The sequence below is a fragment of the Erythrolamprus reginae genome, unplaced genomic scaffold, assembly GCF_031021105.1.
Source record: "Erythrolamprus reginae isolate rEryReg1 unplaced genomic scaffold, rEryReg1.hap1 H_6, whole genome shotgun sequence".
NCBI lineage: Eukaryota > Metazoa > Chordata > Lepidosauria > Squamata > Dipsadidae > Erythrolamprus > Erythrolamprus reginae.
This window is the reverse complement of record NW_027248517.1, coordinates 516,709-530,648: the sequence shown is the minus strand read 5'-3', so window position 1 is coordinate 530,648 and position 13,940 is coordinate 516,709. Positions and strand designations below refer to the sequence as shown.

General features: G+C 35.6%; 1 protein-coding gene across 1 annotated transcript in view; it reads left to right on the top strand.

The window, feature by feature from the left end:
* The window catches only part of LOC139155793 (dystrophin-like), a 583,469-nt gene that overhangs the window by 94,950 nt on the left and 474,579 nt on the right, over positions 1-13,940 (top strand). Inside the window, exon 3 of the mRNA XM_070731073.1 lies at positions 627-688. Within this exon, the coding sequence (XP_070587174.1) occupies positions 627-688 (62 nt within the window). The remainder of the gene's footprint in view (positions 1-626; positions 689-13,940) is intronic.

The window sequence follows — 13,940 nt, the reverse complement described above, 5'->3', positions numbered from 1 at the left end:
GTTTCGTCATGTTGGATTTGATGCTCTGTCATTCCAACACTAAATTATCTTCAGTTTTCCATCAAGGTTAAGGTTCATCTCACATCCCCCACACCCACAAGTGCAATCACGTGGAGCAATCCGGTGCAGGGATTCACTGGCTTCTTCATTTGTACAGTTGATCTTGGACTCTGTGTAAGGAATGTGCGGTGGTATATCAATCTCTCTCTCTCACCCCTCCCGTTTCCCTACCTCTGCAAACTGTGGCAGGCCCAAAGCCTCTAATTTCACATAATGGCTTTTGGCCTGACAGGGTGTTTGTGTGTGAAAGAGAGAGACAGTAGGCATCAAAGTATTTCTATTATCTCCTTCCAATAGTTGAATTAATGTAAATGTGGATGGATTTACTAGGACAAGTAAGAACTAATCCAATCTGATTTTGATATATTAAGCATTTTGAGATTGTACCCCGTTTGGTTTAATTAGAATTTTTTTTAATAGTTTTTTTAAAAAGCTTTAAAAAATTCCTAGAAATAGTTTGCATCTGTGAAGCTTGTGCTAGTAATAACATTGAACAACCGCCAAATAGTATAGAAATGAATTATTTAGTAACCATTTTGAATGAATAACTGTGCTTTCTTTTATAGATGAAAGGGAAGATGTTCAAAAGAAAACATTCACAAAATGGATAAATGCAAAGTTTTCTAAGGTAAGAAAAATATTCATTTTACATTAAAAATACGAGGGTCACCCAGAAAATAATCCACCACATTTTTTTTTCTTCAACAATTATTTATTAAAAACAATGAAAATTACACTCAAGAAAGAATCATGTTTCTTCTACGCTTCCTATTTTTCCATGTAATCTCAGTCCTGTTCTATGGCCTTCCTCAGTGAGACACAAGGACATGTATGCTCTGTTGGTACCACTCCTTGTTCTGGTCATGAAGCCATTTCTGCACTGTAATGGCCTCACCCTCTGTGCCCAGTGACTAACTGTACTTCTGCAGATTCTCAATAAACTGTACACAAACGTTTGTGAATGTTCCCAACAGTTCCCTTCTCTGCAGTGAGAAATTCAACGACAACATGCTGCTTGTAACTTACATCACCATTTTGAAACACTGCTGCAGCTACGCTATCTGTCTGAAGAAACACAAAATTTACACACACACTCCTGACAATTCAAATAATGTGCATATAAAGTTTTGCATTCATACCATTACTGTAGGCTGAGGGGGGGAAAGGTGGTGCATTACCTTCTGGGTGACCTTCATAAAATGTAACTTAAGAATAAATTATATTGTATAATTTATATATAAATTACAATATATATTGTATTTTATTTTTAAGTAATTTTTATTAATTTGTTTTTTAAAAAGCATAATCAAGAAAATATATACATTGACATATTTGCAATATTTGCAATACACAAAAAAGAAAATAGAAAAACATACATACACTTCTAAACCAACAAAAAACACCTGGACAATTACAAAATTACAAATAACATAGAAATATCATCAATTTCCTCTTGAGAGAAGGAGAGTTACAGTCCTTTTGCACATCACATTATTTTCTGGTGAATAGAAATCATTGGCATTCACTGTTGTTCTTTTTGGTTATCAATGTCTTCTCTATTATTATTATTTTTAAACCGCCTTCTGTACCCTTTTTTATTAATTAATTTAGTTACATAAAGATTTGTTTTCACAAAAAATCGTTGTAATTGCATATTTCATCTTTATGTCAATAAATACATATCTTAAAGCATCGTTATTATCGTAATTCAATTTGAATTTCTATTTTTCCTCTTAAGCCAATCATAAAATATGTTCCATGTTTTATAATAATTGGAGTCTTCTTTGTTTTTTAATTTTAATGTTAAGGCATCTAGTTCTGCACAGTCAAGAATTTTCTTTAGTATTAATGAGTCTTCAGGAGGGTTAGGTTTTTTCCAGCATTGGGCTATTGCCATTCTAGTTGCAGTCAGTATGTGTATCAGCAGATAATATTTATTTTTGTCTAATTTTTGATTTATTATTACTAGCAGGAACGCTTCCGGTCTTCTGTTTATTTTGATTTGGAGTATATCTGTTAACCAATCTTGTATTTTAATCCAAAATTTCTTTATTTTTGGGCAGGTCCACCAGATGTGGTAATAGGTCCTCATATGTTCTTTGCACCTCCAACATTGTGGATTTATCCCTTTGTACATTTGTGCCAGTCTTGCTGGAGGGAGGTGCCATCTGTAATACATTTTGTACAAATTTTCCCTATATGCTGTTGATTTCATTAATTTGTAGTTTCTGGACCATATCGTATCCCATTTGTCTAGGCTTACACTATATCCAAAATTCCTACCCCAACTATGAATATTGTTTTTGACTATATAATCTTCCATTTTATAGTTTAATAGGTACTTATAGAATTTCAAAATCATTTTCTGGTCTGGACCTAATATTATTTTGTCAAGTTCTATTTCTCCTTTTTATATCCCATTTGTTTTTTTATCCTCTTGATATCTCGATTTTATTATATTGCATGGCCACCAGTCTATTCTTATTACATTTTTTTCTAATTGTTTCCTTGGTTTCAGTTCACCTCTTCCATCTAGTAATTTATAATAATTAACCATGTTATTTAAATCTTTTGTATTGGGATGCATTATGGCCTCCATACTGGAGAACCATTGTGGGGTTTGTGAATTGTGGTGATCTTTTAATCTTGGTCCATACTTCAAGGATCAAATTTCTAATAATGTGTTGTCTAAAGTATTTATGGGTTCTATCTTTCCTGTCCCATAGAAAGGCGTGCCACCCTACCATTTACATTCAGATGCTTGACAATTGACTCAAAATTATGATGTTTGCAGTGTCTTGAGATCATGTGATCCCCTTTTGCAAACTTTTGACAGGCAAAGTCAATGGGGAAACCATATTCATTTAACAACCTTGCTACTAATGTAAGAACTGCAGAGATTCATTTAACAAATGGTACAAAAGGTTGTAAAATGAGGCGAAACTCACGTAACAAATTTCTGACTTAGCAACATACATTTGGGCCCAATTGGGGTCATAAGTTGAGGACTGCCTGTAGAGCTTTAGTATATGTTAGCTTTGTTAGTTAGTTTCTTCTCTTGAATAATTTTGTAAAAATTGAATTCAAACTAAGTAACAAAAGTGACAAAAGTGTAATATGTGAAAAGCATAAGCCTCCCGGTCCTCCCCACTCCTCGCCCGTGGCCGGCAGAACTGCCTCATGAACAGCGGTGGTGAGGCTTTAAGTTTTTGGCTGGGGGGGGAGAGGCAGGAAGGCCGGACTGACACCCCCCACCCCAGTGCTTCGCCTCCTGCCGGGCAAGGGCGATCAGCAGGCAGTTCTGCCGGCCACAGGCGAGGAGGACCAGGAGGCTTAAGCCTCCTGTAGTGGTGGCGGCTGCTGCGAGGCTTTACGTTTTTGGCTGAGGGGGAGGCAGGAGGGCCAGACTGACAATCCCCACCCCAGCGCTTTGCCTCCCGCCGGGCAAGAGTGCTTGGCAGGCAGTTCTGCCACCCACGGGCGAGGGGCGGGGAGGATCGGGAGGCTTAAGCCTCCTGCAGCGGTGGGAGCGGCGGCGGCGGCAGTGAGGCTTTAAATTTTTGGCTGGGGGGGAGGCAGGAGGGCCGGACTGACACCCCCCAACCCAGCGCTTTGCCTTCCACCGTGCAGATGGGTGAGGAAGGGGGGCATCTGGACCAGGCGCTTTGGTTGGCAGTCGGGAGGCGGGGAATCCTGGCTGGCGTGGAAACAAATGGAAAATCCCATTGGGGCAGTCACAAGGCAAGGCAATCCCTCTGTCAGTAAGAGCGTACGCGCACTAAGAGATCCCACGAACCCGGGCTCAGGTTCACAAGACGGAAAAGGTTGTTAAGACGAGGCAAAGAAATCTTAAACCCTGGGTTCGTATCTCAAAAGGTTTGTATGATAAGGGTTCATAAGACGAGGTATCACTGTATTTGTAAAACACAACAACTTTATTCTTCTTTCCTCTTCTTCCCTTCAATCATCTTTGCATGCAGCGCCTTCTTTTCTCATCTCTAGTTTTAGTATTAAAGTAAAGTAACTTGAAAGTCATATAAAAACATTCCACAAGTCATTCTAAAATTTATGGGCTAATCAGTGTTAATCCAGAGTCCTAAAAGCAGGCAATAAATTCACACAATGTATAGCTTGCTCGGAGCTGGTTAGGGAAGCCCCTATCTTGAAACCGCAAGATTGACGACTCAGCTTTCTCTTTCGCTCTCACCCGGATATGAGGAAATTAATTAACCAGTTCCTCCCTTCTAATATTTCTTCCCTAACACTTGTTCTCTTCTCCTCTGCAAGCGTCTGAAGTAAGGGTTAATTCATAATGCAAAGTCATAAAATCATACAGTACATATCATAAACCCCTTATTTATCTTATGTATTTTCCATTAATTTTAACTATATAATTCTATATAGTTCTAAAATTCTAATCCAATTTTAGGAATTAATACATCCTAATATTATACAACATCTAAATATATATTTTACCATCATTCCATAGTCAATCCATATTTAATAATCAATCATCCCTCCTCACATTTCTACCACTCTTGCCAAAGGGAAGAAACCATGCAGCCTGCGTTTTTCTTTTAATATTGGTTATTTTTCCTTTTAATTATAAGCTACCAAAGGTTTTTACGCAGCTGAGAGACATGAAAATTAAAGTATATTAAGAAATTGGATGATTGATATTGTTTTGCTGATCTTAATCTGCAGTAAAGAAATTTTGGTTTTTAAAACCCCCACCATATTTTGCCTCAGGGAATTTCAAAATAAAATACTGTGTGTCCATAACAGTGATCTCGGAATGGGGCAACTCTATCAATATCAAAATGCCACTTAAATAGTTGAGCTAGTTTCAAACTAGATTTTGATTTCCTTTCTCTCCCTCTCTCTTCCTTCCTTCCTTTTCCTTTCTCTCTCTCTTTTCTCTTTCTTTCTCTCCCTTCCTTCCTTCCCTCCCTTTCTCTCTCCCTCTTTCTCCCCCCTTCTTTCTTTCTCCCTCTTCCTTCCTTCCTTCCTCTCTCTCTCTCTTTTGGCTATCTTTTGCAAAAGCAACCTTCTACACGGGCTCAGGCAGCGGGGCAGTGGGAGAGGAGGCGTTGGAGGCAAGAAGTTTGCAAGCGGCCGCCTCCCCCCTCGCGGCACAAGGCGAGCACGTCTGTCTGGAGGTTGCTGTCGGGGCAGCAGGGGCCTGCTGACGTCAAGCCCTGCGCTGGTCAACAATGATTAGGGGACTAAAAACCAAGACTTATGAAGAGAGATTGCTGAAACTGCGCATGGATAGCCTAGAGAAAAGAAGGGCCGGGGGGACATGACAGCAGTCTACAGATACTTGCCACAGAGAGGAGGGAATCACACTGTTTTCCAGGGCACCAGAGGGCCAGATGAGGAACAATGGTTGGAAGCTGACCAAGGAATGATTCAACCAAAAATAAGGAAGAACTTCCTAACAGTCACAAAAATCAAAAAGTGGAACAGCCTTCCAGCAGAGGTTGTGAACTTCCCAACTTTGGACATTTTCAAGAGGAGATTGACCTGTCATTTGGCTGAGGTGCTGTAGGATTTCCTGCTTAAGCAAGGGGTTGGACTGGATGACCTGTAAGGTCCCTTTTGATTCTAATAAATAAATCAATCAATAAATTGTAACTAGAGCAGGGGTATGAAACTGGCACCCCACAGTCCACGCCCACTCCAGCTTTGGGAATGGGGAAAACATTATGAAATGTCACGTGACGGCAGTGCGATGAGGAACTGAATTGGATCTTGGTGATCATGCAAGTCTCATGGTTACAGAGTTGACTTTCAGTTTGCATTAATGTCTTTAAATGTTGCTTTTCTGTTATATTCTGTTAATATAATTATGAATTGAAACCATGGATTCATAAATATTAGAAAAGCATAATTTTCTTCATCAAATATTTCAGTAATAGCTCCTGATTATATGATTTGAAAGGGGAGATTTGATTTGTTTGATACATGTTGATAAACATTTAAGTTATTTTCATGATAAAAGGAGCATGCAGAAAAATCAGTTTCATGTTTCAAATTTAAAATCAAATATTCTACATCATGTACTAAGGTTCAGGACAGATCAGTTATGTTGTAAATTTATAAACAGAATTTATTTTAAACACTTGCTAATTGAGGGTAAGCATCAATAAATACTCTAGGCACCTTTGAGTAAATGTATAGTTTGTATATCCCTTTCTCTCAAGAAAACTCTTTGTTTCCTTATGCTTTGCAATAGTCTTTGTGTGTTTTAGAAAAATCACATTTTATTTAGGAAGTCAATGATATGCTGTAGTGTCATAATGCTTTTTTATAGTTACTTCACTCTACAAAACTGGAATCTAACTTCAAGGTCTTTAAGAATGAGATTGTCTGACAAGTGTGATGAATGGAACACTTATAACTTGGAGCACCATAAAGCATTATCATTGTTGAAGGATAAAGTTCAAAGTGTGATTATTTTTGGCTCTTCCGACCAGAGTTTAATCATGCTGCCTTAAATGTTGTGAAAATTGATTGTGATAATTACAACCAATTTCAGTCATGTTAAGAAGCTGCATAAATTATGTCAGAGGAGTTTGAAGGCTACAAATTTTTTTTTCTTAATATATTTTTTTATTGATTTTTAACAATTTAAAATCACACAACATAAAACAGTGCGTAGTGAATTGTGAGTTGTGCCCACCACCCCGACATACACACATTCCCCACCACCAAATTGGGGGTATTTCTTGTATAATCCACTTAACCCAAGAGCAATATATGTTTACATATTATAGAGTGATTCCAGTTTATTTCTTGTAGCTTGGTCTCGGATTCTGCTCGTCATATATCGTCTTACCTTGTCCCACTGTCCCATCAGCTGTCCCAACTCAGTTTCATTATCCAAATTTATCCTTTTTTCCATAATTTCAAATTGAATATGGTCCACCATGTACCTATACCAATTTTGCATTGTCCATTTTGTCGCATCCTTCCAACCCAAAACTATTACTGCCTGAGCGCTTTCTATTGCTGCTTTTTTTATTTCTCTAAATTCTCCCATCGCATTACTTTTTACTAGTACTGCCATTTCCTTAGTGATTGTCCATTGTATATTTAATATTCTATTGATATCCTCTTTCACTTTTTGCCAAAATTCCTGCACTATCGGGCATTCCCAAAACATATACATAAACACTCCTTTATCTTGACAACCATGCCAACAATTCCCCCTGACATTCTGCTGAAAATGTGCAAATTGAACGGGCTACAAATTTTGAATGCTTTTGAAATGAACTCAAAAACAGTCAATTATTACTTCTAAAAACAGTCAAGGCACAGCTGTTCCAAAATATTTGCCAAAAATATTTTATCTGCTTAAATTTTTAAATGTTTTGAAAAACTTTCCCCAAAACTATAATGTTCTTGGCAGTTAGACACATGGCAGTTAGACAAGCACATACACAACAGAAAGTTTTGGTTCATTTTTTAAACATGTACAAATGAACTAATTAAATAAATGACAAGATATATGCTTTTTTTTAAAAATCTGCCAGTCAGAATTTAGATAAATAAAACTCAGAGTCCTTTTTGTAAAAGTTCAAAAGTGAATTTATCAAAATCAGAACTAGAAGCATTGAAAGAGAAGCAAAGTCTGAGAAAATGGTGCGATACAAGCATATATCAAAACCCCTTTTCCACCCCCTTGAGGCAATGCCCAATCCCTACTGTCCATGACCATCAGGTGGATAGATCTTGGCCCTCACGTCACTCTTCTGGAATTTTCCTCTAACGGTCTCCTCCTGGTACCTAGGAAAATGAAACCTAACTCTCCTGTGCTCTTCCCTACCACACCCCTTATCTCTAACCCACCCCGTAACTATTGACAACCAAGCAAACGAAATGCAGCAGCATAAGCGAAGGTTGACACTTTTGAATAACCCACATTTTGACTTGAAGGCCATTTAGGTGGAAAAATAAGTACTTTTTGTCTCTTGTACTGTGTATAAAAAAAAATGCCTGTAGAATAAAAGAGACTATTGTAGATGATGCTATTTAACTACCATATTTTTCATAGTATAAGATGCACCAGAATATAATTAATTTTGGGGGAGCAAAACAAGAAAAAAAACAATTCTAATAAAGAGCAGCACAGATCTCCCAAGCTGGGAGAGAGAGAGAAATAACTGAAATGCCAGTTGTGCGAAGAGAGTTTTCCTAAACTGCATGTAGGGATTTTGATTTAGATGCCTATTTTATTTTGCAGTCAGCTGGCACTAACCAAAATGCAAAATAAATGTTCACTTTTTAACAGGAAATGCAATCTTATTCCTTAAATTCTTTGAATCACTTGGTTGAGTTGGGCAGCTCTAGGAGTGAAATAAAATAGGAAGGGAAGGAATGAAGGGAGGAGAAAACAGAAGGAAGGAAATTGGAAAAGAAGGAAATGGGGAAAGACAGAAGGAAGGAAATGGGAAAGGAGGGGAGTGTTATGGTTGGCTCACGGCCAGATTTTGAACTGGATAAGCCGGGTCCCGTTGGGGCACCTGTGTGGCTCTTGGGGGGTTCAGACAGTGAGGGAAAGGAGAGATGAAAGCTCAAAGTGCTGGAGAGGTAGAGGTGGAGGCCCCTGCAGTGCCTGCGGAACCCCCAGTTGGAGCCTCGTCTGGGTTGCATGAGGAGGGGATGATTAATGACCCCATTCTCAATGTCCAGGTGCCCAAGATTATGGGACAATAGGAGACAGCTGCACAGATGCAGAAGATCTTAATCACAGCTGGGAGTAATTAGGGAATCATGCAGTAGGCTTTAAAAGGGGAGGCTTTGTGGGAGAGCTCTTTGCGGAGTTATCATTTGTGGTTTAACAGAGACAATAAAACAGATCCAGAATTCCGTCTCTAAACCAACATCTTGCATCCTTGGAAAATACCCGTTTTTGGACACTTGTGTGTTGAAAGACTAGCAATAGTCCTACTCACTCTAACAATAGAGTGAGTACCTTTGCTGCAGCCCAGTTTGGAGGCATTATTTACAAACCTTGGGGTGGGTGGGGTTGAGGACATTCGTTATCAGCTTGGCAGATAATCCCGACTTTTTGGTCATAAACAGACATTCTTCTGCTGTCATTGTGGCTCTCAGCCAATTTGTAAAGCAATATATTTTGTGTTTTGGAAACCTCCAGTACTCTGTGTGTTTTTTGTCCGTCCTTGCTGCTCAACCGGCCCGTCAGCCAGAACAGGGAGGGAGGGAGAGGAGAGAGGGAGGAAGGAAGGAAAGCTTTATATATCAAAAAGCATGAGGGAATGGAGAGTCTGAAAGAAAAACCCAATGGCTCATCAATTTTATTTATTTACTTTCCACTGCAGTTCTGCAACACCTGAGATGTGGAAAATTAAAATCTATAGGATTTAAACAGCAGTAAATTAAACCATAAAATTAAAAGACCATACAGTCTAGACAAAAATAGCAGAACCTGAAAGCAAAAGTAAAAAAAAAAGATGACACAGTGAATAAATATCACTGCAACGTTCTCTATGTCATTTTAACTGCAGTTCATATTAAAAAATCAAAAAGAAGTCTTCTTAACAATTCAAAATTAGGAAAATTATATAGTAGCTTGGCAAATCAAAAGAAAAGGGGAGTGGCAATGTATAAAGATGAATTAATTGAATCTAAACAAATATATAATGATAGTGATGGAAGGATTTTAATGGTACAACTAGACTTAGAAACAAAACCTCTTGTAATTGTATCAATTTATGCACCAAATGACAACCAAAAACAATTTTATAAAGATTTACATGAAAAAATAAACGAATTATCAATTGAAAATATGATAATCAATAGATTTTAATGCAATCTCAGATGACCAAATGGGACTATACTGGGAAAAGAAAAGAAAAGAAAAAAAGGTCATTTTAACCTGTGACATTTTGGAAAATGGATACAGAATTATTATTAAAAGACATATGGCGAGAATACCATTTAAAGATAAACAATACACTTTTTATTCTAACCCACACAAGACTTGAGTCAGGATTGACATGGCTTGGGGCCCCGGTACATATAATGGAACAAATACGCGAAATAGAAATAGAGACAAACATCTGGGCGGACCATAATCCCTTACTTATACATTGGAAAGGCAAAAGGAAAATAAATAATTGGTCAATGAATAGAAATATACCAAAAGATCCAGAGTATAAAAAATGGATAGAGAAAGAATTAGAGATATTTTTCAAAATAAACAAAAACAGTGATACTACCCCCCAAAACCTGTGGGATACAACAAAGGCATATATATGTGGGTTAACAATTTCTTTTATAGCAAAAAAATAAATAAAGAAAAGAAAATATATTATCAAAAATTAGAAGAACTGAAAAAATTAGAATTGTTAATCAAAAAGAGGATAATGACGATAAGGCTAAAAATCAGAGAGAATTAATAAAACATAAATTGAGATTGATAGAACAAGAACCAATAGTAGAAAAGATAAAGAGAGCAAAACAAGAATATTTTGAATATGCGAACAAACCAGGAAGATGGTTGTCATATAAACTTAGAAAAGAGAGGGAAAATAAGATTATTAAAAATTTGATGGACTCTAAAGGCAAATAAAACACAGAGCGGAGGAAAAAAAGGGAATAGTACAGTGTATTAGAATTTTATAGACAATTATATAAGAGAGAAGAAATAAACGAGGATTTAATTTTTGAATATTTGAAAGATATAGATTTACCAGTGTTAACTGAAATACAACAGCAAAGATTAAATAAACCTATTACAGAAATAGAATTAAGACAATCCATAAAGAATCAGAAAAACAACGAAGCGACGGGCCCAGATGCGATACCAGCAGAATTTTATAAGCTATATATAGAAATACTTTTTTCGAACATTTTGGAGATATATAACCAAATAATAGCAGAAGGTAAATTACCTATAACATGGTCAGAAACTTTAATAACTTTAATACATAAAGCGGGCACAGAAAAAGAAAAAAATGAGAATTATAGACCAATTTCATTGTTAAATGTAGATTATAAAATTTTCATATCAATTTTTGCTAATAGGTTCAAAAGTATTATAAATGATATGATACATAGTGATCAAAATGGATTTTTACCAGGAAGACAAATTAAAAATAATTTAAGAAAAATAGTAAATACATTAGAATATTATGAACAGCATCCAGAAAAATAAATGTCACTTATATTTCTAGATGCGAAAAAAACATTTGATAACGTAGATTGCAATTTTATGAAAATACAATTAAATAATTGGTAAAATATTTATGAATTTGGGATTTATTTTCCCATAAATAAAAATACCAGCCGGATTAGAGGCCGTGACCTTCTAAGCTGAGTAGTCTTTTATTAGATAGTTGTATCCAATCCTGAACCCAGACAAGAGTTGAGGCATGATATTCTTTCCAATTTGGTAATGCCAATCCTCCATCCTCTTTTTTGTCTTGCATATATTTTAAACAGATCCTAAGATGTTTATTTTGCCAGATAAATTTGTTATGTTATTTATTTTTTTGAAGAAATCTTGGGTTAGATAAATGGGAATTGTTTGGAAGAGAAAATTTATTTTTGGTAGAGTGTTCATTTTGATTGTAGCTATCCTTCCAAGAAGAGAAAGTTGTAATTTGTCCCATTTCTCTATATCTTTTTAAATTTTATTTATCAGTTTGTCATAATTATCCTCTTTCAGGCTTGAAGCCCTCGCCGCTATATCAATCCCTAAGCATTTAATCTTTTTGGTAATTTGAATATTTAATTTTGTGGCAATATTTGTTTTTTGCATATTATTCATATTTTTACTATCATTTTAGTTTTAAATTTGTTGATTTTTAAACCTGCCACTTTGCAAAATTCTTCTAATACTTCTAATAATTTCGGTCCTGATTTGATCGGTTCTTCTAATATAAAAACCAAATCGTTGGCAAAGGCCTGGAGTTTGTAAGTCTCTTTTTTGCATCTTAGCCCTATTATTTCTTCGTTGTTCCTAATCATTCTGGTTAAAACTTCTAAAGCAAAAGATGGAATTTTTCCTCCTTCTAGGATGTCATTATAGAGCTCTAGAAGTGTTTATTCTGCTTCTTTTGGAAGATCTTTACATATAATTCAATCGGAAGGCTGTCTGGTCCTGGAGCTTTATTGTTTTTTGTCTTTTAATTGTTTCTTTCAGTTCAGTCATTGTAATCTTTTTGTTTAATAGCTCTTTCATATCAGTTGGAATTTTGGGGAGGTTTGCTCGGGTACATATAACTTGTATAATTAATTCCTGTATCTCATTATTTGAATCTTGGTTTTCATACAATTTGCTATAAAAATCGCTAGCAATCTATTTTTTTTTCTCTAGCTCATGGCATACCTCTCCACCATCCGTTTTAAGACAGTTAATCATTTTTTTCCTTTTGTTTTTAAAGTTTATTTGCAAGCTACTTGCTATGTTTATTAGCGTTTTTGAAGTAGTATTGTTTACTATTTTTTATCTGTTGCGCTAATTTTTCGTTTTCGATCAAATTTAGTTTATGTTTAGTTAAGAGCATCTGTTGTTTTAGCTCGGAATTCTGAGGTTGTTTTTGGAGTTCTTCCTCTAATTTCTTGTATTTGTCTTCAAATTTATTACTGCTTTGGCCGTATCCCATAGGTTTTGCAAATTGGCATGTTCTTTAATATTTTCCTGGAAAAATAGTTTTAGTTCTTTTTCCAATTTTTGTTTGAAAGCTTCTTGTTTTAAAATTGACTTTTTGCATGTCCATCTGCTAATTTGCTTTTTACCTTTCCAGGTTAGTTTTAGTGCATTGTGGTCCAAAGCTAGATTAGTTTCTATCTCGATAGTTTCTATTTGGGTATTTATTTCAATTGTAGTCCAAAACATGTCAAGCCTCAACCATGATTTATGTCTATTAGAATAATATGTAATTTTTTTAACTTGAGGGTTTCTTTCTCTCCAGGTATCTTTGAATTTAAATTCTTTAATTATTTCTAAAAAGGAAATTGGTAAGGTTTTTTCTTTTGTTTTTGTAATTCACCGTTTTTATAGTCATATTCTCTATTAATTATTCCGTTAAAATCTCCCATCAGACATATATTTTCTTTTGCAAATTCCCTAATTTTATTTTGCAATTTTTTATAAAATTTATCTTGGCCTTCATTAGGCGCGTATACATTAACCAGAGTTATAGCTTCCTGGTTTTTTTTGAATTTCCACGATTAATATCCTCCCTTCTGTATCTTTGTATTTTAATGCTGCCTTAATATTTATATTTATACAGAAGATCACTCCTCTTTTTTTTCCTTGGGCTAGTAATGTAAATAGATTTCCCAATTTATTTTTTTTGAGATGATGTTCAAATTTCTCTTTGATGTGGACTTCCTGTAGAGCTATTATATTATTTTTAGTTAATTTGTTAAGAAATTTGATTCTCTTTTTGGGTGCATTTAATCAGTTTATATTTGCAGAGTATATTTCAATCCCCAGGTTGGTTTCTCCTTGCGCTATTTTATATTTGGGTCTTGTTGCTCTTGTACTCCGTATTTCTTTAGGTTCTTCTGTGTGGCCGATATTTTCATCTGATTTCCTTATCTTATCCACTATCTCCTGCTGACATTTCCACTCTTTGCCTTCTATTCTTTCTATTGGTCTATGTTCGTCTCTTGATTCAATTAGGTTTTTATTTTCTGATGACTGTTTCTTGTTAAAATTTTGTTCATAAAACTCTTCCGCTTTATCTAAGGTGTCTAGTTTATTTTTATTTTTATCTTGCTACGTCACCAGAATCCCTTCTGGAACTAACCATCTAAAATTGATATTATGTCTAGTTAATTTGGAGGTTAAGAATGAATACGGCTTACACAGATCTCTAACTTTTTTGGAACCTGTTTAA